Source organism: Scyliorhinus torazame, chromosome 31, assembly GCF_047496885.1.
Source record: "Scyliorhinus torazame isolate Kashiwa2021f chromosome 31, sScyTor2.1, whole genome shotgun sequence".
NCBI lineage: Eukaryota > Metazoa > Chordata > Chondrichthyes > Carcharhiniformes > Scyliorhinidae > Scyliorhinus > Scyliorhinus torazame.
Window position 1 is genome coordinate 36,234,124 of NC_092737.1, and position 22,979 is coordinate 36,257,102.

Sequence of the window (22,979 nt, forward strand, 5' to 3'; positions counted from 1 at the left end):
CTGTATCTAACGCCGTGCTGTACCTATCCTGGGAGTGTTTGATTGGGACAGTGTAGAGGGAACTTTACTCTGTATCTAACCCCGTGCTGTACCTATCCTGGGAGTGTTTGATGGGGACAGTGTAGACGGAGCTTTACTCTGAATCTAACCCCGTGCTGTACCTGTCCTGGGAGTGTTTGATGGGGACAGTGTCGAGGGAGCTTTACTCTGTATCTAACCCCGTGCTGTCCCTGTCCTGGGAGTGTTTGATGGAGACAGTGTAGAGGGAGCTTTACTCTGTATCTAACCCCGTGCTGTACCTGTCCTGGGAGCGTTTGATGGGGACAGTGTAGAGGGAGCTTTACTCTGTATCTAACCCCGTGCTGTCCCTGTCCTGGGAGTGTTTGATGGGGACAGTGTAGAGGGAGCTTTACTCTGTGTCTAACCCCGTGCTGTACATGTCCTGGGAAGGTTTGATGGGGACAGTGTAGAGGGAGCTTTACTCTGTGTCTAACCCCGTGCTGTACATGTCCTGGGAGTGTTTGATGGGGACAGTGTAGAGGGAGTTTACTCTGTATCTAACACCATGCTGTACCTGTCCTGGGAGTGTTTGATGGGGACAGTGTAGAGGGAACTTTACTCCGTATCTAACCCAGTGCTGTACCTGTCTTGGGAGTGTTTGATGGGGACAGTGTAGAGGGATCTTTACTCTGTATCTAAACCCGTGCTGTACCTGTCCTGGGAGTGTTTGATGGGGACAGTGTAGAGGGAGCTTTACTCTGTATCTAACCCCGTGCTGTCCCTGTCCTGGGAGTGTTTGATGGGGACAGTGTAGAGGGAGCTTTACTCTGTGTCTAACCCCGTGCTGTACATGTCCTGGGAAGGTTTGATGGGGACAGTGCAGAGGGAGCTTTACTCTGTGTCTAACCCCGTGCTGTACATGTCCTGGGAGTGTTTGATGGGGACAGTGTAGAGGGAGCTTTCCTCTGTGTCTTACCCTGTGCTGTACCTGTCCTGGGAGTGTTTGATGGGGACAGTGTAGACGGAGCTTTACTCTGAATCTAACCCCGTGCTGTACCTGTCCTGGGAGTGTTTGATGGGGACAGTGCAGAGGGAGCTTTACTCTGTGTCTAACCCCGTGCTGTACATGTCCTGGGATGGTTTGATGGGGACAGTGTAGAGGGATCTTTACTCTGTATCTAACCCCGTGCTGTACCTGTCCTGGAGTGTTTGATGGGGACAGTGTAGAGGGAGCTTTACTCTGTGTTTAATCCCGTGCTGTACCTGTCCTGGGAGTGTTTGATGGGGACAGTGTGGAGGGAGCTTTACTCTGTGTCTAACCCCGTGCTGTACCTGTCCTGGGAGCGTTTGATGGGGACAGTGTAGAGGGATCTTTACTCTGTATCTAACCCCGTGCTCTACCTGTCCTGGGGGTGTTTGATGAGGACAGTGTTGAGGGAGCTTTACTCTGTATCTAACCCCGTGCTGTACCTATCCTGGGAGTGTTTGATGGGGACACTGTAGAGGGAACTTTACTCTGTATCTAACACCGTGCTGTACCTATCCTGGGAGTGTTTGATGGGAACACTGTAGTGGGAACTTTACTCTGTATCTAACGCCGTGCTGTACCTATCCTGGGAGTGTTTGATTGGGACAGTGTAGAGGGAACTTTACTCTGTATCTAACCCCGTGCTGTACCTATCCTGGGAGTGTTTGATGGGGACAGTGTAGACGGAGCTTTACTCTGAATCTAACCCCGTGCTGTACCTGTCCTGGGAGTGTTTGATGGGGACAGTGTCGAGGGAGCTTTACTCTGTATCTAACCCCGTGCTGTCCCTGTCCTGGGAGTGTTTGATGGAGACAGTGTAGAGGGAGCTTTACTCTGTATCTAACCCCGTGCTGTACCTGTCCTGGGAGCGTTTGATGGGGACAGTGTAGAGGGAGCTTTACTCTGTATCTAACCCCGTGCTGTACATGTCCTGGGAGCGTTTGATGGGGACAGTGTAGAGGGAGCTTTACTCTGTATCTAATCCCGTGCTGTACCTGTCTGGGAGCGTTTGATGGGGACAGTGTAGCGGGAGCTTTACTCTGTATCTAACCCTGTGCTGTACCTGTCCTGGGAGCGTTTGATGGGGACAGTGTAGAGGGAGCTATACTCCGTGTCTAACCCCGTGCTGTACATGTCCTGTGAGTGTTTGATGGGGACAGTGTAGAGGGAGCTTTCCTCTGTGTCTTACCCCGTGCTGTACATGTCCTGGGAGTGTTTGATGGGGACAGTGTAGAGGGAGCTTTACTCTGTACCTAACCCTGTGCTGTCCCTGTCCTGGGAGTGTTTGATGGGGACAGTGTAGAGGGAGCTTTACTCTGTATCTAACCCCGTGCTGTACCTGTCCTGGGAGTGTTTGATGGGGACAGTGTAGTGGGAGCTTTACTCTGTATCTAATCCCGTGCTGTACCTGTCCTGAGAGTGTTTGATGGGGACAGTGTAGAGGGACCTTTACTCTGTATCTAACCCCGTGCTTTCCCTGTCCTGGGAGCGTTTGATGGAGACAGTGTAGAGGGAGCTTTACTCTGTATCTAACCCCGTGCTGTACCTGTCCTGGGAGCGTTTGATGGGGACAGTGTAGAGGGAGCTTTACTCTGTATCTAACCCCTTGCTGTACCTGTCCTGGGAGTGTTTGATGGGCACTGTGTCGAGGGAGCTTTACTCTGTGTCTAACCCTGTGCTGTACCTGTCCTGGGAGTGTTTGATGGGGACAGTGTAGAGGGAGCTTTACTCTGTGTCTTACCCCGTGCTGTACCTGTCCTGGGAGTTTTTGATGGGGACAGTGTAGAGGGAGCTTTACTCTGTGTCTAACCCCGTACTGTACCTGTCCTGGGAGTGTTTGATGGGGACAGTGTAGAGGGAACTTTACTCTGTATCTAACCCCGTGCTGTACCTGTCCTGGGAGTGTTTGATGGGGACAGTGTAGAGGGAGCTTTATTCTGTGTCTAACCCCGTGCTGTACCTGTCCTGGGGGTGTTTGATGGGGACAGTGTAGAGGGAGCTTTACTCTGTATCTAACCCCGCGCTGTACCTGTCCTGCGAGTGTTTGATGGGGACAGTGTAGAGGGAGCTTTACTCTGTATCTAACCACGCGCTGTACCTCTCCTGGGAGTGTTTGATGGGGACAGTGTAGAGGGAGCTTTAATCTGTATCTAACCCCGTGCTGTACCTGTCCTGGGAGTTTTTGATGGAGACAGTGCAGAGGGAGCTTTACTCTGTATCTAACCCTGTGCTGTACCTGTCCTGGGAGTGTTTGATGGGGACAGTGTAGAGGGAGCTTTACTCTGTATCCAACCCCGTGCTGTACCTGTCCTGGGAGTGTTTGATGCGGACAGTGTAGAGGGAGCTTTACTCTGTATCTAACCCCGTGCTGTACGTGTCCTGGGAGTGTTTGATGGGGACAGTGTAGAGGGAGCTTTATTCTGTATCTTACCCCGTGCTGTACCTGTCCTGGGAGTGTTTGATGGGGACAGTGTAGAAGGGGCTTTGCTCTGTGTCTATCCCCGTGCTGTACCTGTCATGCGAGTGTTTGATGGAGACAGTGTAGAGGGAGCTTTACTCTGTATCTAACCCCGTGCTGTACCTGTCCTGGGAGTGTTTAGTGGGGACAGTGTAGAGGGAGCTTTACTCTGTGTCTAACCCCGTGCTGTACCTGTCCTGGGAGTGTTTGATGGGGACAGTGTAGAGGGAGCTTTACTCTGTATCTAACCCCGTGCTGTACCTGTCCCGGGAGTGTTTGTTGGGGACAATGTAGAGGGAGTTTTACTCTGTGTCTCACCCCGTGCTGTACCTGTCCTGGGAGTGTTTGATGGGGACAGTGTGGAGGGAACTTTGCTCTTTATCTAACCCCGTGCTGTACCTGTCCTGGGAGTGTTTGATGGGTACAGTGTAGAGGGAGTTTTACTCTGTGTCTAACCCCGTGCTGGACCTGTCCTGGGAATTTTTGATGGGGACAGTGTAGAGGGAGCTTTACTCTGTGTCTAACCCCGTGCTGTACCTGTCCTGGGAGTGTTTGATGGGGACAGTGTAGTGGGAGCTTTACTCTGTATCTAACCCCGTGCTGTACCTGTCCTGAGAGTGTTTGATGGGGACAGTGTAGAGGGAGCTTTACTCTGTATCTAACCCCGCGCTGTACCTGACCTGGGAGTGTTTGATGGAGACAGTGTAGAGGGAGCTTTACTCTGTATCTAACCCCGTGCTGTACCTGTCCTGGGAGTGTTTGATGGGGACAATGTAGAGGGAGCTTTACTCTGTGTCTAACCCCGTGCTGTACCTCTCCTGGGAGTGTTTGATGGGGACAGTGTGGAGGGAGATTTGCTCTGTATCTAACCCCGTGCTGTACCTGTCCTGGGAGTGTTTGAAGGGGACAGTGTAGAGGGAGCTTTACTCTGTGTCTAACCCCGTGCTGTACCTCTCCTGGGAGTGTTTGATGGGGACAGTGTGGAGGGAGATTTGCTCTGTATCTAACCCCGTGCTGTACCTGTCCTGCGAGTGTTTGATGGGGACAGTGTAGATGGAGCTTTACTCTGTGTCTAACCCCGTGCTGTACCTGTCCTGGGAGTTTTTGATGGGGACAGTGTAGAGGGAGCTTTACTCTGTGTCTAACCCCGTGCTGTACATGTCCTGGGAGTGTTTGATGGGTACAGTGTAGAGGGAGCTTTACTCTGTATCTAACCCCGTGCTGTCCCTGTCCTGGGAGTGTTTGATGGGGACAGTGTAGAGGGAGCTTTACTCTGTGTCTAACCCCGTGCTGTACATGTCCTGGGAAGGTTTGATGGGGACAGTGTAGAGGGAGCTTTACTCTGTGTCTAACCCCGTGCTGTACATGTCCTGGGAGTGTTTGATGGGGACAGTGTAGAGGGAGTTTACTCTGTATCTAACACCATGCTGTACCTGTCCTGGGAGTGTTTGATGGGGACAGTGTAGAGGGAACTTTTCTCCGTATCTAACCCAGTGCTGTACCTGTCTTGGGAGTGTTTGATGGGGACAGTGTAGAGGGATCTTTACTCTGTATCTAAACCCGTGCTGTACCTGTCCTGGGAGTGTTTGATGGGGACAGTGTAGAGGGAGCTTTACTCTGTATCTAACCCCGTGCTGTCCCTGTCCTGGGAGTGTTTGATGAGGACAGTGTAGAGGGAGCTTTACTCTGTGTCTAACCCCGTGCTGTACATGTCCTGGGAAGGTTTGATGGGGACAGTGCAGAGGGAGCTTTACTCTGTGTCTAACCCCGTGCTGTACATGTCCTGGGAGTGTTTGATGGGGACAGTGTAGAGGGAGCTTTCCTCTGTGTCTTACCCTGTGCTGTACCTGTCCTGGGAGTGTTTGATGGGGACAGTGTAGACGGAGCTTTACTCTGAATCTAACCCCGTGCTGTACCTGTCCTGGGAGTGTTTGATGGGGACAGTGCAGAGGGAGCTTTACTCTGTGTCTAACCCCGTGCTGTACATGTCCTGGGATGGTTTGATGGGGACAGTGTAGAGGGATCTTTACTCTGTATCTAACCCCGTGCTGTACCTGTCCTGGAGTGTTTGATGGGGACAGTGTAGAGGGAGCTTTACTCTGTGTTTAATCCCGTGCTGTACCTGTCCTGGGAGTGTTTGATGGGGACAGTGTGGAGGGAGCTTTACTCTGTGTCTAACCCCGTGCTGTACCTGTCCTGGGAGCGTTTGATGGGGACAGTGTAGAGGGATCTTTACTCTGTATCTAACCCCGTGCTCTACCTGTCCTGGGGGTGTTTGATGAGGACAGTGTTGAGGGAGCTTTACTCTGTATCTAACCCCGTGCTGTACCTATCCTGGGAGTGTTTGATGGGGACACTGTAGAGGGAACTTTACTCTGTATCTAACACCGTGCTGTACCTATCCTGGGAGTGTTTGATGGGAACACTGTAGTGGGAACTTTACTCTGTATCTAACGCCGTGCTGTACCTATCCTGGGAGTGTTTGATTGGGACAGTGTAGAGGGAACTTTACTCTGTATCTAACCCCGTGCTGTACCTATCCTGGGAGTGTTTGATGGGGACAGTGTAGACGGAGCTTTACTCTGAATCTAACCCCGTGCTGTACCTGTCCTGGGAGTGTTTGATGGGGACAGTGTCGAGGGAGCTTTACTCTGTATCTAACCCCGTGCTGTCCCTGTCCTGGGAGTGTTTGATGGAGACAGTGTAGAGGGAGCTTTACTCTGTATCTAACCCCGTGCTGTACCTGTCCTGGGAGCGTTTGATGGGGACAGTGTAGAGGGAGCTTTACTCTGTATCTAACCCCGTGCTGTACATGTCCTGGGAGCGTTTGATGGGGACAGTGTAGAGGGAGCTTTACTCTGTATCTAATCCCGTGCTGTACCTGTCTGGGAGCGTTTGATGGGGACAGTGTAGTGGGAGCTTTACTCTGTATCTAATCCCGTGCTGTACCTGTCCTGAGAGTGTTTGATGGGGACAGTGTAGAGGGACCTTTACTCTGTATCTAACCCCGTGCTTTCCCTGTCCTGGGAGCGTTTGATGGAGACAGTGTAGAGGGAGCTTTACTCTGTATCTAACCCCGTGCTGTACCTGTCCTGGGAGCGTTTGATGGGGACAGTGTAGAGGGAGCTTTACTCTGTATCTAACCCCTTGCTGTACCTGTCCTGGGAGTTTTTGATGGGGACAGTGTAGAGGGAGCTTTACTCTGTGTCTAACCCCGTACTGTACCTGTCCTGGGAGTGTTTGATGGGGACAGTGTAGAGGGAACTTTACTCTGTATCTAACCCCGTGCTGTACCTGTCCTGGGAGTGTTTGATGGGGACAGTGTAGAGGGAGCTTTATTCTGTGTCTAACCCCGTGCTGTACCTGTCCTGGGGGTGTTTGATGGGGACAGTGTAGAGGGAGCTTTACTCTGTATCTAACCCCGCGCTGTACCTGTCCTGCGAGTGTTTGATGGGGACAGTGTAGAGGGAGCTTTACTCTGTATCTAACCACGCGCTGTACCTCTCCTGGGAGTGTTTGATGGGGACAGTGTAGAGGGAGCTTTAATCTGTATCTAACCCCGTGCTGTACCTGTCCTGGGAGTTTTTGATGGAGACAGTGCAGAGGGAGCTTTACTCTGTATCTAACCCTGTGCTGTACCTGTCCTGGGAGTGTTTGATGGGGACAGTGTAGAGGGAGCTTTACTCTGTATCCAACCCCGTGCTGTACCTGTCCTGGGAGTGTTTGATGTGGACAGTGTAGAGGGAACTTTACTCTGTATCTAACCCCGTGCTGTACCTGTCCTGGGAGTGTTTGTTGGGGACAGTGTAGAGGGAGCTTTACTCTATATCTAACACGGTGCTGTACCTGTCCTGGGAGTGTTTGATGGCGACAGTGTAGAGAGAGCTTTACCCTGTATCTAACCCCGTGCTGTACATGTCCTGGGAGTGTTTGATGCGGACAGTGTTGAGGGAGCTTTACTCTGTATCTAACCCTGTGCTCTACCTGTCCTGGGAGTGTTTGATGGAGACAGTGTAGAGGGAGCTTTACTCTGTATCTAACCCCGTGCTCTACCTGCCCTGGGGGTGTTTAATGAGGACAGTGTGGAGGGAGCTTTACTCTGTATCTAACCCCGTGCTGTACCTGTCCTGGGAGTGTTTGATGGGGACAGTGTAGAGGGAGCTTTACTCTGTATCTAACCCCGTGCTGTACCTGTCCTGGGAGTGAGGTGGCTGTGTAGAGAGAGCTTTACTCTGTATCTAACCCCGTGCTGTACCAGTCCTGGGAGTGTTTCATGGGGACAGTGTAGAGGGAGCTTTACTCTGTATCTAACCCCGTGCTGTACCTGTCCTGGGAGTGGTTGATGGGGACAGTGTAGAGGGAGCATTACTCCCTACCTAACCCCGTGCTGTACCTGTCCTGGGTGTGTTTGATGGGGACAGTGTAGAGGGAGCTTTACTCTGTATCTAACCCCGTGCTGTACCTGTCCTGGGAGTGTTTAATGGGGACAGTGTAGAGGGAGCTTTACTCTGTATCTAACCCGTGCTCTACCTGTCCTGGGAGTGTTTGATGGGGACAGTGTAGAGGGAGCTTTACCCTGTATCTAACCCCGTGCTGTATCTGTCCTGGGAGTGTTTGATGGGGACAGTGTGTAGGGAGCTTTACTCTGTATCTAACCCCGTGCTGTACCTGTCCTGGGAGTGTTGGATGGGGACACTGTAGAGGGAGCTTTACTCTGTATCTAACCCCGTGCTGTACCTGTCCTGGGAGTGAGGGGGCAGTGTAGAGAGAGCTTTACCCTGTATCTAACCCCGTGCTGTACCTGTCCTGGGAGTGTTTGATGGGGACAGTGTTGAGGGAGCTTTACTCTGTATCTAACCCCGTGCTGTACCTGTCCTGGGAGTTTTTGATGGAGACAGGGTAGAGGGAGCTTTACTCTGTATCTAACCCTGTGCTGTCCCTGTCCTGGGAGCGTTTGATGGAGACAGTGTAGAGGGAGCTTTACTCTGTATCTAACCCCGTACTGTACCTGTCCTGGGAGTGTTTGATGGAGACAGTGTAGAGGGAGCTTTACTCTGTATCTAACCCCGTGCTGTACCTGTCCTGGGAGCGTTTGATGGGGACAGTGTAGAGGGAGCTTTACTCTGTATCTAACCCCGTGCTGTACATGTCCTGGGAGCGTTTGATGGGGACAGTGTAGAGGGAGCTTTACTCTGTATCTAATCCCGTGCTGTACCTGTCTGGGAGCGTTTGATGGGGACAGTGTAGCGGGAGCTTTACTCTGTATCTAACCCTGTGCTGTACCTGTCCTGGGAGCGTTTGGTGGAGACAGTGTAGAGGGAGCTTTACTCTGTATCTAACCCCGTGCTGTACCTGTCCTGGGAGCGTTTGATGGGGACAGTGTAGAGTGAGCTTTACTCTGTATCTAACCCCGTGCTGTACATGTCCTGGGAGCGTTTGATGGGGACAGTGTAGAGGGAGCTTTACTCTGTATCTAATCCCGTGCTGTACCTGTCTGGGAGCGTTTGATGGGGACAGTGTAGCGGGAGCTTTACTCTGTATCTAACACTGTGCTGTACCTGTCCTGGGAGCGTTTGATGGGGACAGTGTAGAGGGAGCTTTACTCTGTATCTAACCCCGTGCTGTACCTGTCCTGGGAGTGTTTGATGGGGACAGTGTAGAGGGAGCTTTACTCTGTATTTAACCCCGTGCTGTACCTGTCCTGGGAGTGTTTGATGCGGACAGTGTAGAGGGAGCTTTACTCTCTATCTAACCCCGTGCTGTACCTGTCCTGGGAGCGTTTGATGGGGACAGTGTAGAGGGAGCTTTACTCTGTATCTAACCCCGTGCTGTACCTGTCCTGGGAGTGTTTGATGGGCACTGTGTCGAGGGAGCTTTACTCTGTGTCTAACCCTGTGCTGTACCTGTCCTGGGAGTGTTTGATGGGGACAGTGTAGAGGGAGATTTACTCTGTGTCTTACCCCGTGCTGTACCTGTCCTGGGAGTTTTTGATGGGGACAGTGTAGAGGGAGCTTTACTCTGTGTCTAACCCCGTGCTGTACCTGTCCTGGGAGTGTTTGATGGGGACAGTGTAGAGGGAACTTTACTCTGTATCTAACCCCGTGCTGTACCTGTCCTGGGAGTGTTTGATGGGGACAGTGTAGAGGGAGCTTTACTCTGTGTCTAACCCCGTGCTGTACCTGTCCTGGGGGTGTTTGATGGGGACAGTGTAGAGGGAGCTTTACTCTGTATCTAACCCCGCGCTGTACCTGTCCTGCGAGTGTTTGATGGGGACAGTGTAGAGGGAGCTTTACTCTGTATCTAACCACGCGCTGTACCTCTCCTGGGAGTGTTTGATCGGGACAGTGTAGAGGGAGCTTTACTCTGTATCTAACCCCGTGCTGTACCTGTCCTGGGAGTTTTTGATGGGGACAGTGCAGAGGGAGCTTTACTCTGTATCTAACCCCGTGCTGTACCTGTCCTGGGAGTGTTTGATGGGCACTGTGTCGAGGGAGCTTTACTCTGTGTCTAACCCTGTGCTGTACCTGTCCTGGGAGTGTTTGATGGGGACAGTGTAGAGGGAGATTTACTCTGTGTCTTACCCCGTGCTGTACCTGTCCTGGGAGTTTTTGATGGGGACAGTGTAGAGGGAGCTTTACTCTGTGTCTAACCCCGTGCTGTACCTGTCCTGGGAGTGTTTGATGGGGACAGTGTAGAGGGAACTTTACTCTGTATCTAACCCCGTGCTGTACCTGTCCTGGGAGTGTTTGATGGGGACAGTGTAGAGGGAGCTTTACTCTGTGTCTAACCCCGTGCTGTACCTGTCCTGGGGGTGTTTGATGGGGACAGTGTAGAGGGAGCTTTACTCTGTATCTAACCCCGCGCTGTACCTGTCCTGCGAGTGTTTGATGGGGACAGTGTAGAGGGAGCTTTACTCTGTATCTAACCACGCGCTGTACCTCTCCTGGGAGTGTTTGATCGGGACAGTGTAGAGGGAGCTTTACTCTGTATCTAACCCCGTGCTGTACCTGTCCTGGGAGTTTTTGATGGGGACAGTGCAGAGGGAGCTTTACTCTGTATCTAACCCCGTGCTGTACCTGTCCTGGGAGTGTTTGATGGGGACAGTGTAGAGGGAGCTTTACTCTGTATCTAACCCCGTGCTGTACCTGTCCTGGGAGTGTTTGATGGGGACAGTGTAGAGGGAGCTATACTCCGTGTCTAACCCCGTGCTGTACATGTCCTGTGAGTGTTTGATGGGGACAGTGTAGAGGGAGCTTTCCTCTGTGTCTTACCCCGTGCTGTACATGTCCTGGGAGTGTTTGATGGGGACAGTGTAGAGGGAGCTTTACTCTGTACCTAACCCTGTGCTGTCCCTGTCCTGGGAGTGTTTGATGGGGACAGTGTAGAGGGAGCTTTACTCTGTATCTAACCCCGTGCTGTACCTGTCCTGGGAGTGTTTGATGGGGACAGTGTAGTGGGAGCTTTACTCTGTATCTAACCCCGTGCTGTACCTGTCCTGAGAGTGTTTGATGGGGACAGTGTAGAGGGACCTTTACTCTGTATCTAACCCCGTGCTTTCCCTGTCCTGGGAGTGTTTGATGGGGACAGTGTAGAGGGAACTTTACTCTGTATCTAACCCCGTGCTGTACCTGTCCTGGGAGTGTTTGATGGGGACAGTGTAGAGGGAGCTTTACTCTGTGTCTAACCCCGTGCTGTACCTGTCCTGGGGGTGTTTGATGGGGACAGTGTAGAGGGAGCTTTACTCTGTATCTAACCCCGCGCTGTACCTGTCCTGCGAGTGTTTGATGGGGACAGTGTAGAGGGAGCTTTACTCTGTATCTAACCACGCGCTGTACCTCTCCTGGGAGTGTTTGATGGGGACAGTGTAGAGGGAGCTTTACTCTGTATCTAACCCCGTGCTGTACCTGTCCTGGGAGTTTTTGATGGGGACAGTGCAGAGGGAGCTTTACTCTGTATCTAACCCCGTGCTGTACCTGTCCTGGGAGTGTTTGATGGGGACAGTGTAGAGGGAGCTTTACTCTGTATCTAACCCCGTGCTGTACCTGTCCTGGGAGTGTTTGATGGGGACAGTGTAGAGGGAGCTATACTCCGTGTCTAACCCCGTGCTGTACATGTCCTGTGAGTGTTTGATGGGGACAGTGTAGAGGGAGCTTTCCTCTGTGTCTTACCCCGTGCTGTACATGTCCTGGGAGTGTTTGATGGGGACAGTGTAGAGGGAGCTTTACTCTGTACCTAACCCTGTGCTGTCCCTGTCCTGGGAGTGTTTGATGGGGACAGTGTAGAGGGAGCTTTACTCTGTATCTAACCCCGTGCTGTACCTGTCCTGGGAGTGTTTGATGGGGACAGTGTAGTGGGAGCTTTACTCTGTATCTAACCCCGTGCTGTACCTGTCCTGAGAGTGTTTGATGGGGACAGTGTAGAGGGACCTTTACTCTGTATCTAACCCCGTGCTTTCCCTGTCCTGGGAGCGTTTGATGGAGACAGTGTAGAGGGAGCTTTTCTCTGTATCTAACCCCGTGCTGTACCTGTCCTGGGAGCGTTTGATGGAGACAGTGTAGAGGAAGCTTTACTCTGTATCTAACCCCGTGCTGTACCTGTCCTGGGAGCGTTTGATGGGGACAGTGTAGAGGGAGCTTTACTCTGTATCTAACCCTGTGCTGTACCTGTCCTGGGAGTGTTTGATGGGCACTGTGTCGAGGGAGCTTTACTCTGTGTCTAACCCTGTGCTGTACCTGTCCTGGGAGTGTTTGATGGGGACAGTGTAGAGGGAGCTTTACTCTGTGTCTTACCCCGTGCTGTACCTGTCCTGGGAGTTTTTGATGGGGACAGTGTAGAGGGAGCTTTACTCTGTATCTAACCCCGTGCTTTCCCTGTCCTGGGAGCGTTTGATGGAGACAGTGTAGAGGGAGCTTTACTCTGTATCTAACCCCGTGCTGTACCTGTCCTGGGAGCGTTTGATGGGGACAGTGTAGAGGGAGCTTTACTCTGTATCTAACCCCGTGCTCTACCTGTCTGGGAGCGTTTGATGGGGACAGTGTAGCGGGAGCTTTATTCTGTATCTAACCCTGTGCTGTACCTGTCCTGGGAGCGTTTGATGGGGACAGTTTAGAGGGAGCTTTACTCTGTATCCAACCCCGTGCTGTACCTGTCCTGGGAGTGTTTGATGTGGACAGTGTAGAGGGAGCTTTACCCTGTATCTAACCCCGTGCTGTACGTGTCCTGGGAGTGTTTGATGGGGACAGTGTAGAGGGAGCTTTGCTCTGTGTCTATCCCCGTGCTGTACCTGTCATGCGAGTGTTTGATGGAGACAGTGTAGAGGGAGCTTTACTCTGTATCTAACCCCGTGCTGTACCTGTCCTGGGAGTGTTTGATGGGGACAATGTAGAGGGAGTTTTACTCTGTGTCTCACCCCGTGCTGTACCTGTCCTGGGAGTGTTTGATGGGTACAGTGTAGCGGGAGTTTTACTCTGTGTCTAACCCCGTGCTGTACCTGTCCTGGGAATTTTTGATGGGGACAGTGTAGAGGGAGCTTTACTCTGTATCTAACCCCGTGCTGTACCTGTCCTGGGAGTGTTTGATGGGGACAGTGTAGTGGGAGCTTTACTCTGTATCTAACCCCGTGCTGTACCTGTCCTGAGAGTGTTTGATGGGGACAGTGTAGAGGGAGCTTTACTCTGTATCTAACCCCGCGCTGTACCTGTCCTGGGAGTGTTTGATGGGGACAGTGTAGAGGGAGCTTTACTCTGTATCTAACCCCGCGCTGTACCTGACCTGGGAGTGTTTGATGGAGACAGTGTAGAGGGAGCTTTACTCTGTATCTAACCCCGTGCTGTACCTGTCCTGGGAGTGTTTGATGGGGACAATGTAGAGGGAGCTTTACTCTGTGTCTAACCCCGTGCTGTACCTCTCCTGGGAGTGTTTGATGGGGACAGTGTGGAGGGAGATTTGCTCTGTATCTAACCCCGTGCTGTACCTGTCCTGGGAGTGTTTGAAGGGGACAGTGTAGAGGGAGCTTTACTCTGTGTCTAACCCCGTGCTGTACCTCTCCTGGGAGTGTTTGATGGGGACAGTGTGGAGGGAGATTTGCTCTGTATCTAACCCCGTGCTGTACCTGTCCTGCGAGTGTTTGATGGGGACAGTGTAGATGGAGCTTTACTCTGTGTCTAACCCCGTGCTGTACCTGTCCTGGGAGTTTTTGATGGGGACAGTGTAGAGGGAGCTTTAGTCTGTGTCTAACCCCGTGCTGTCCCTGTCCTGGGAGTGTTTGATGGGGACAGTGTAGAGGGAGCTTTACTCTGTGTCTAACCCCGTGCTGTACATGTCCTGGGAAGGTTTGATGGGGACAGTGTAGAGGGAGCTTTACTCTGTGTCTAACCCCGTGCTGTACATGTCCTGGGAGTGTTTGATGGGGACAGTGTAGAGGGAGTTTACTCTGTATCTAACACCATGCTGTACCTGTCCTGGGAGTGTTTGATGGGGACAGTGTAGAGGGAACTTTACTCCGTATCTAACCCAGTGCTGTACCTGTCTTGGGAGTGTTTGATGGGGACAGTGTAGAGGGATCTTTACTCTGTATCTAAACCCGTGCTGTACCTGTCCTGGGAGTGTTTGATGGGGACAGTGTAGAGGGAGCTTTAGTCTGTGTCTAACCCCGTGCTGTCCCTGTCCTGGGAGTGTTTGATGGGGACAGTGTAGAGGGAGCTTTACTCTGTGTCTAACCCCGTGCTGTACCTCTCCTGGGAGTGTTTGATGGGGACAGTGTGGAGGGAGATTTGCTCTGTATCTAACCCCGTGCTGTACATGTCCTGGGAGTGTTTGATGGGGACAGTGTAGAGGGAGCTTTCCTCTGTGTCTTACCCTGTGCTGTACCTGTCCTGGGAGTGTTTGATGGGGACAGTGTAGAGGGAGCTTTACTCTGTATCTAACCCCGTGCTGTCCCTGTCCTGGGAGTGTTTGATGGGGACAGTGCAGAGGGAGCTTTACTCTGTGTCTAACCCCGTGCTGTACATGTCCTGGGATGGTTTGATGGGGACAGTGTAGAGGGATCTTTACTCTGTATCTAACCCCGTGCTGTACCTGTCCTGGAGTGTTTGATGTGGACAGTGTAGAGGGAGCTTTACTCTGTGTTTAATCCCGTGCTGTACCTGTCCTGGGAGTGTTTGATGGGGACAGTGTGGAGGGAGCTTTACTCTGTGTCTAACCCCGTGCTGTACCTGTCCTGGGAGCGTTTGATGGGGACAGTGTAGAGGGAGCTATACTCCGTGTCTAACCCCGTGCTGTACATGTCCTGTGAGTGTTTGATGGGGACAGTGTAGAGGGAGCTTTCCTCTGTGTCTTACCCCGTGCTGTACATGTCCTGGGAGTGTTTGATGGGGACAGTGTAGAGGGAGCTTTACTCTGTACCTAACCCTGTGCTGTCCCTGTCCTGGGAGTGTTTGATGGGGACAGTGTAGAGGGAGCTTTACTCTGTATCTAACCCCGTGCTGTACCTGTCCTGGGAGTGTTTGATGGGGACAGTGTAGAGGAAGCTTTACTCTGTATCTAACCCCGTGCTGTACCTGTCCTGGGAACGTTTGATGGGGACAGTGTAGAGGGAGCTTTACTCTGTATCTAACCCTGTGCTGTACCTGTCCTGGGAGTGTTTGATGGGCACTGTGTCGAGGGAGCTTTACTCTGTGTCTAACCCTGTGCTGTACCTGTCCTGGGAGTGTTTGATGGGGACAGTGTAGAGGGAGCTTTACTCTGTGTCTTACCCCGTGCTGTACCTGTCCTGGGAGTTTTTGATGGGGACAGTGTAGAGGGAGCTTTACTCTGTATCTAACCCCGTGCTTTCCCTGTCCTGGGAGCGTTTGATGGAGACAGTGTAGAGGGAGCGTTACTCTGTATCTAACCCCGTGCTGTACCTGTCCTGGGAGCGTTTGATGGGGACAGTGTAGAGGGAGCTTTACTCTGTATCTAACCCCGTGCTCTACCTGTCTGGGAGCGTTTGATGGGGACAGTGTAGCGGGAGCTTTATTCTGTATCTAACCCTGTGCTGTACCTGTCCTGGGAGCGTTTGATGGGGACAGTTTAGAGGGAGCTTTACTCTGTATCCAACCCCGTGCTGTACCTGTCCTGGGAGTGTTTGATGTGGACAGTGTAGAGGGAGCTTTACCCTGTATCTAACCCCGTGCTGTACGTGTCCTGGGAGTGTTTGATGGGGACAGTGTAGAGGGAGCTTTGCTCTGTGTCTATCCCCGTGCTGTACCTGTCATGCGAGTGTTTGATGGAGACAGTGTAGAGGGAGCTTTACTCTGTATCTAACCCCGTGCTGTACCTGTCCTGGGAGTGTTTAGTGGGGACAGTGTAGAGGGAGCTTTACTCTGTGTCTAACCCCGTGCTGTACCTGTCCTGGGAGTGTTTGATGGGGACAGTGTAGAGGGAGCTTTACTCTGTATCTAACCCCGTGCTGTACCTGTCCTGGGAGTGTTTGATGGGGACAATGTAGAGGGAGTTTTACTCTGTGTCTCACCCCGTGCTGTACCTGTCCTGGGAGTGTTTGATGGGTACAGTGTAGAGGGAGTTTTACTCTGTGTCTAACCCCGTGCTGTACCTGTCCTGGGAATTTTTGATGGGGACAGTGTAGAGGGAGCTTTACTCTGTATCTAACCCCGTGCTGTACCTGTCCTGGGAGTGTTTGATGGGGACAGTGTAGTGGGAGCTTTACTCTGTATCTAACCCCGTGCTGTACCTGTCCTGAGAGTGTTTGATGGGGACAGTGTAGAGGGAGCTTTACTCTGTATCTAACCCCGCGCTGTACCTGTCCTGGGAGTGTTTGATGGGGACAGTGTAGAGGGAGCTTTACTCTGTATCTAACCCCGCGCTGTACCTGACCTGGGAGTGTTTGATGGAGACAGTGTAGAGGGAGCTTTACTCTGTATCTAACCCCGTGCTGTACCTGTCCTGGGAGTGTTTGATGGGGACAATGTAGAGGGAGCTTTACTCTGTGTCTAACCCCGTGCTGTACCTCTCCTGGGAGTGTTTGATGGGGACAGTGTGGAGGGAGATTTGCTCTGTATCTAACCCCGTGCTGTACCTGTCCTGGGAGTGTTTGAAGGGGACAGTGTAGAGGGAGCTTTACTCTGTGTCTAACCCCGTGCTGTACCTCTCCTGGGAGTGTTTGATGGGGACAGTGTGGAGGGAGATTTGCTCTGTATCTAACCCCGTGCTGTACCTGTCCTGCGAGTGTTTGATGGGGACAGTGTAGATGGAGCTTTACTCTGTGTCTAACCCCGTGCTGTACCTGTCCTGGGAGTTTTTGATGGGGACAGTGTAGAGGGAGCTTTAGTCTGTGTCTAACCCCGTGCTGTCCCTGTCCTGGGAGTGTTTGATGGGGACAGTGTAGAGGGAGCTTTACTCTGTGTCTAACCCCGTGCTGTACATGTCCTGGGAAGGTTTGATGGGGACAGTGTAGAGGGAGCTTTACTCTGTATCTAACACCATGCTGTACCTGTCCTGGGAGTGTTTGATGGGGACAGTGTAGAGGGAACTTTACTCCGTATCTAACCCAGTGCTGTACCTGTCTTGTGAGTGTTTGATGGGGACAGTGTAGAGGGATCTTTACTCTGTATCTAAACCCGTGCTGTACCTGTCCTGGGAGTGTTTGATGGGGACAGTGTAGAGGGAGCTTTAGTCTGTGTCTAACCCCGTGCTGTCCCTGTCCTGGGAGTGTTTGATGGGGACAGTGTAGAGGGAGCTTTACTCTGTGTCTAACCCCGTGCTGTACATGTCCTGGGAAGGTTTGATGGGGACAGTGCAGAGGGAGCTTTACTCTGTGTCTAACCCCGTGCTGTACATGTCCTGGGAGTGTTTGATGGGGACAGTGTAGAGGGAGCTTTCCTCTGTGTCTTACCCTGTGCTGTACCTGTCCTGGGAGTGTTTGATGGGGACAGTGTAGAGGGAGCTTTACTCTGTATCTAACCCCGTGCTGTCCCTGTCCTGGGAGTGTTTGATGGGGACAGTGCAGAGGGAGCTTTACTCTGTGTCTAACCCCGTGCTGTACATGTCCTGGGATGGTTTGATGGGGACAGTGTAGAGGGATCTTTACTCTGTATCTAACCCCGTGCTGTACCTGTCCTGGAGTGTTTGATGTGGACAGTGTAGAGGGAGCTTTACTCTGTGTTTAATCCCGTGCTGTACCTGTCCTGGGAGTGTTTGATGGGGACAGTGTGGAGGGAGCTTTACTCTGTGTCTAACCCCGTGCTGTACCTGTCCTGGGAGCGTTTGATGGGGACAGTGTAGAGGGATCTTTACTCTGTATCTAACCCCGTGCTGTACCTGTCCTGGGAGCGTTTGATGGGGACAGTGTAGAGGGATCTTTACTCTGTATCTAACCCCGTGCTCTACCTGTCCTGGGGGTGTTTGATGAGGACAGTGTTGAGGGAGCTTTACTCTGTATCTAACCCCGTGCTGTACCTATCCTGGGAGTGTTTGATGGGGACAGTGTGGAGGGAGCTTTACTCTGTATCTAACCCCGTGCTGTACCTGTCCTGGGAGTGTTTGATGGGGACAGTGTCGAGGGAGCTTTACTCTGTATCTAACCCCGTGCTGTACCTGTCCTGGGAGTGTTTGATGGGGACAGTGTAGAGGGAGCTTTACTCTGTATCTAACCCCGTGCTTTACCTTTCCTGGGAGTGTTTGATGGGGACAGTGTAGAGGGAGCTTTACTCTGTATCTAACCCCGTGCTGTACCTGTCCTGGGAGCGTTTGATGGGGACAGTGTAGAGGGATCTTTACTCTGTATCTAACCCCGTGCTCTACCTGTCCTGGGGGTGTTTGATGAGGACAGTGTTGAGGGAGCTTTACTCTGTATCTAACCCCGTGCTATACCTATCCTGGGAGTGATTGATGGGGACAGTGTGGAGGGAGCTTTACTCTGTATCTAACCCCGTGCTGTACCTGTCCTGGGAGTGTTTGATGGGGACAGTGTCGAGGGAGCTTTACTCTGTATCTAACCCCGTGCTGTACCTGTCCTGGGAGTGTTTGATGGGGACAGTGTAGAGGGAGCTTTACTCTGTATCTAACCCCGTGCTGTACCTGTCCTGGGAGTGTTTGATGGGGACAGTGTCGAGGGAGCTTTACTCTGTATCTAACCCCGTGCTGTACCTGTCCTGGGAGTGTTTGATGGGGACAGTGTAGAGGGAGCTTTACTCTGTATCTATCCCCGTGCTGTACCTGTCCTGGGAGTGTTTGATGGGGACAGTGTAGAGGGAGCTTTACTCTGTATCTAACCCCGTGCTGTACCTGTCCTGGGAGTGTTTGATGGGGACAGTGTAGAGGGAGCTTTACTCTGTATCTAACCCCGTGCTGTACTTGTCCTGGGAGTGTTTGATGGGGACAGTGTAGAGGGAGCTTTACTCTGTATCTAACCCCGTGCTGTACCTGTCCTGGGAGTGTTTGATGGGGACAGTGTAGAGGGAGCTTTACTCTGGTATCTGGGTTGGTGATTCTCACCTTTCTCGCTCTTCGATCCGGGACCGTCCTCTCCGCTGTTACCTCTGCCCTCGGGGCACAGGCTGAGTTTGGTGTTGGCGTGGCGTCGCGGTTTGTTGGGGGGTTTCCTGCTGCAGGAATGCTCTCCGTTCTCCACGCTGCCCACCGAGTGCAGCGAGAGCGAGCGGGTGGTCATTCCACTGGCACACGGGTGCGGCCCGTGTTCCTGCGAGGCGGGCATGGTCATGAAGCCCATTCGGAAGTGCTTGCGGAAGGAGGCGAGGTCCCGCACCTTTCCCAATCCCCCATCCTTGCAGACACTTCGTCACGAAGAGGAAAACGGAGAGCGGGCAGGAGAGAAAGAGGGAGCGAGAGGATGGAGAGAGGGTTAGAGCGAGGGAGAGAGATGATGTGGAGAGGGAGGGAGTGGGAAAGACGGAGAGAATGAGTATGCGAGAGGGAGAGAGCGGATGGAGAGAGGGTGAGAGAGGAGAGAGATGATTGGGAGAGAGAGAGGGAGGAAGATGGTGGAGAGAGGGAGAGAGAGAGATAGAGAGGCGAGATTGCGAGGGAGAGAGTGAGAGTGTGCGAGAGGAAGAGAGAAGGTGGAGGGACGGAGAGAGTGAGGGTGCGAGAGGATGGAGCGAGGGTGAGAGAAATGAACAGAGCAAGAGTGCGAGAGGGAGAGAGAGAGAGAGAGAGGGAGAGATTGAGAGGAGCGAGCGAGAGAGGATGGAGAGAGTTGGGAGAGAAGTTGGTGAGAGGAGGAGGGAGAGAGAGAGACCGAGAGGATGGAGAGAGCGAGAGAACGTAAACAGAGTGAGAACGTGAGTGAGAGAGCGAGCGAGAGGGAGGATGGAGCGAGGGAGTGGGATAGGATGGAGAGAGTTGGGAGAGAAGTTGGTGAGAGGGGGATGGAGGGAGAGAGAGAGACCGAGTGGATGGAGAGAGGGAGAGGATGGAGAGAGGGAGAAGATGGAGAGAGCGAGAGAACGTAAACGGAGTGAGAGCGTGAGAGAGAGAGCGAGCGAGAGGGAGGATGGAGCGAGGGAGCGGGATAGGATGGAGAGATTTGAGAGAGGGAGGGAGCGAGTGGGATGGAGAGGATGGAGAGAGGGAAAGAGCGAGAGGGGGGGAGAGAGGATGGAGTGAGAGAGAGCAGGAGCGAAGTTGGAGAAATGAAGAGCAAGGTGGGAGCGCAAGGGAGGGAGAGGAAGAGAGAGAGAGATGGAGAGCGAGGTGTGGGGAGAGGGTGGACGCAGCGAGGAAGGGAGCGGGGGAAGGAGGGAGGGTGAGTGAAGGAGAGACAGAATAAGATTGGGAGAGAGTGAGAGAGGGGAGAGAAAGGGTTCATAGACATGTAGAGTAAGGCGTGAGTGAGGAGAAGAGATGGTGAGGGATGCGGGGAGAGAGATGGTGATGGAGGCGGGGAGAGAGATGGTGAGGGAGGTGGGGAGAGAGATGGAGGCGGGGAGAGAGATGGAGGCGGGGAGAGAGATGGAGGCGGGGAGAGAGATGGAGGTGGGGAGAGAGATGGAGGCGGGGAGAGAGATGGTGAGCGAGGCGGGGAGAGAGATGGAGAGTTAGGGAGGGAGAGAAGGAGAGAGAGAAGAAGAGATTGAGCGAATTGTAAGCAGGTTAAACAGATCAAAGAAAGTCAAAAGCAAATTACTGCGGATGCTGGAACCTGAAAGAGAAACAGAAAATGCTGGACAATCTCAGCAGGTCGGACAGCCTCTGTGGAGGGAGGAGGGAGCGGACGTTTCGGGTCTGGCTGACCCTTGGCCAAAGCTAGAGAGAGCGTGGAGTGGAGGGGCTGGACAGAGGGTTCAGAGATAGGCGGAGATGGACAAAGAGCTGGCAGACAGAAGGACAAAGGGAGTGGTCAACGGGGGCCATTAAGGCCCTTGGTGATGAGGGAGTGCAGCACCCCAAGATGGTGGCACGTAACGAGATTAGAATGTGCGAATGGCAGAGCAAAGGTCGGCCGTGTGTCAAAGTGGGGGGGGGGGTCACGGTAGCATAGTGGTTCGCACTGTTGCTTCACAGCTCCAGGGTCCCGGGTTCGATTCCCCGCTGGGTCACTGTCTGTGCGGAGTCTGCACGTCCTCCCCGTGTGTGCGTGGGTTTCCTCCGGGTGCTCCGGTTTCCTCCCACAGCCCAAAGATGTGCAGGTTAGGTGGATTGGCCGTGATCAATTACCCTTCGTGTCCAAAAAGGTTAGGTGGGGTTGCGGGGTAACGGGGATAGGGTAAAGGTGTGGGCTTGGGTAGGGTTCCAAGAGCCGGTGCAGACTCGATGGGCCGAATGGCCTCCTTCTGCACTGTAAATTCTATGAACCTATCTATGAAAGGGGAACAGGGGACCGGCGGTCCGAGTGGGACGGAGGGAGGGGGGGAGAAGGGGGAGAGCAAAAAGGGATGAATGGAAGAAATGAAAATAAATTGATTGAAATAAAATTGGGGTGAAGGTGGAGGAGAGGAAGTTGTTGGATTTGATGTTAAGTCTGGAAAGCTGTAACGTGGTGATCGGAAGGTGAGATGCTGTTCCTCCAGGTTGCGTTGGGCTTCGCTGGAACATTGCGGCTGGTCAGGGGCGGACATGGGGACGCGGGAGTCGGCGGCGGCAGGGGGGGGTCTGGGGGCTGTTCGTGGACAGGCCGCAGGCTCCGGCCGAGCGGTCGCCCAGTCTGCGCTCTCCGAGGTAGAGGAGACCGCGCCGGGAGCAGCCAACGCAGAAGACCCGATGGAAGGAGGTGCGCGGGAAGCCCTGCCTCACTTGCAAAAGAATGTCTGGGCCCCGGGATGGTGAGCAGGGAGGTGGTAGAGGGGCGGGCGTCACACCGTCTGGGCGGGCGTCACCCCCCCCCCCGCGGGAATGGTCCCTGCGGAATCCGGACCGGTGGGTGGGGGGGGGGGGAGTGTGGAGTCTGCACGTCCTCCCCCTCATTCTCCCCCCCTCCGGTCGCACCATCGGGCGGGGGTTGGCGGAGGACGACTCTCGGAATGTCGGTGGGCTGTGATAAGGGAGACGGAGCGGGGGCGACCCTATCCCGGTTCTGGGACGGAGGAGGGGTGGGGGGGGGGGGGGGGGGGGGGTGAGGCAAGAGGATCTGCGGAATGGGTCGAACACGGTTGAGAGCCCCGTCGATCACCGTGGGTGGGAAACGGCCATGAAGGAAGGAGGAGGACGCGTTAGCGACGCCGTTCCGGGAAGGAAGTTAAACTTCTTCTGAAACCAGTCAGAGAGCTGGGCAGAGGGGTGCGGGGGGGAGAGAGACAGGCATCACGGGGTAAAGTCAGGGCGGAGGTTTCAGGTGAGGCAGGAGCTGACAAATGGAAGGTTTGGGCAGCACAGAGTCGCAGTGGGTTAGCAGCGCTCCCTCAGTACAGACCCTCTGACAGTGCGGCGCTCCCTCAGTACAGACCCTCTGACAGTGCGGCGCTCCCTCAGTACTGTCCCTCTGACAGTGCAGCACTCCCTCAGTACTGACCCTCTGACAGTGCAGCACTCCCTCAGTACTGACCCCCTGACAGTGTGGCACACCCTCAGTACTGACCTTCTGACAGTGCAGCGCTCCCTCAGTACTGACCCTCTGACAGTGCAGCACTCCCTCAGTACTGACCCTCTGACAGTGCAGCACTCCCTCAGTACTGTCCCTCTGACAGTGCAGCACTCCCTCAGTACTGACCCTCTGACAGTGCAGCACTCCCACAGTACTGACCCTCTGACAGTGCGGCACTCCCTCAGTACTGACCCTCTGACAGTGCAGCACTCCCTCAATACTGACCCTCTGACAGTGCAGCACTCCCTCAGTACTGACCCTCTGACAGTGCAGCACTCCCTCAGTACTGACCCCCTGACAGTGCAGCACTCCCTCAGTACTGACCCTCTGACAGTGCAGCACTCCCTCAGTACTGACCCCCTGACAGTGTGGCACACCCTCAGTACTGACCTTCTGACAGTGCAGCGCTCCCTCAGTACTGATCCTCTGACAGTGCAGCACTCCCACAGTACTGACCC

General features: G+C 53.4%; 1 protein-coding gene across 1 annotated transcript in view; it reads right to left on the bottom strand.

The window, feature by feature from the left end:
* LOC140404784 (neuronal tyrosine-phosphorylated phosphoinositide-3-kinase adapter 1-like) overlaps positions 1-22,979 on the bottom strand; it is a 136,287-nt gene that overhangs the window by 106,073 nt on the left and 7,235 nt on the right. The window contains 1 exon segment of the mRNA XM_072493527.1: positions 18,978-19,276. Within this exon segment, the coding sequence (XP_072349628.1) occupies positions 18,978-19,276 (299 nt within the window).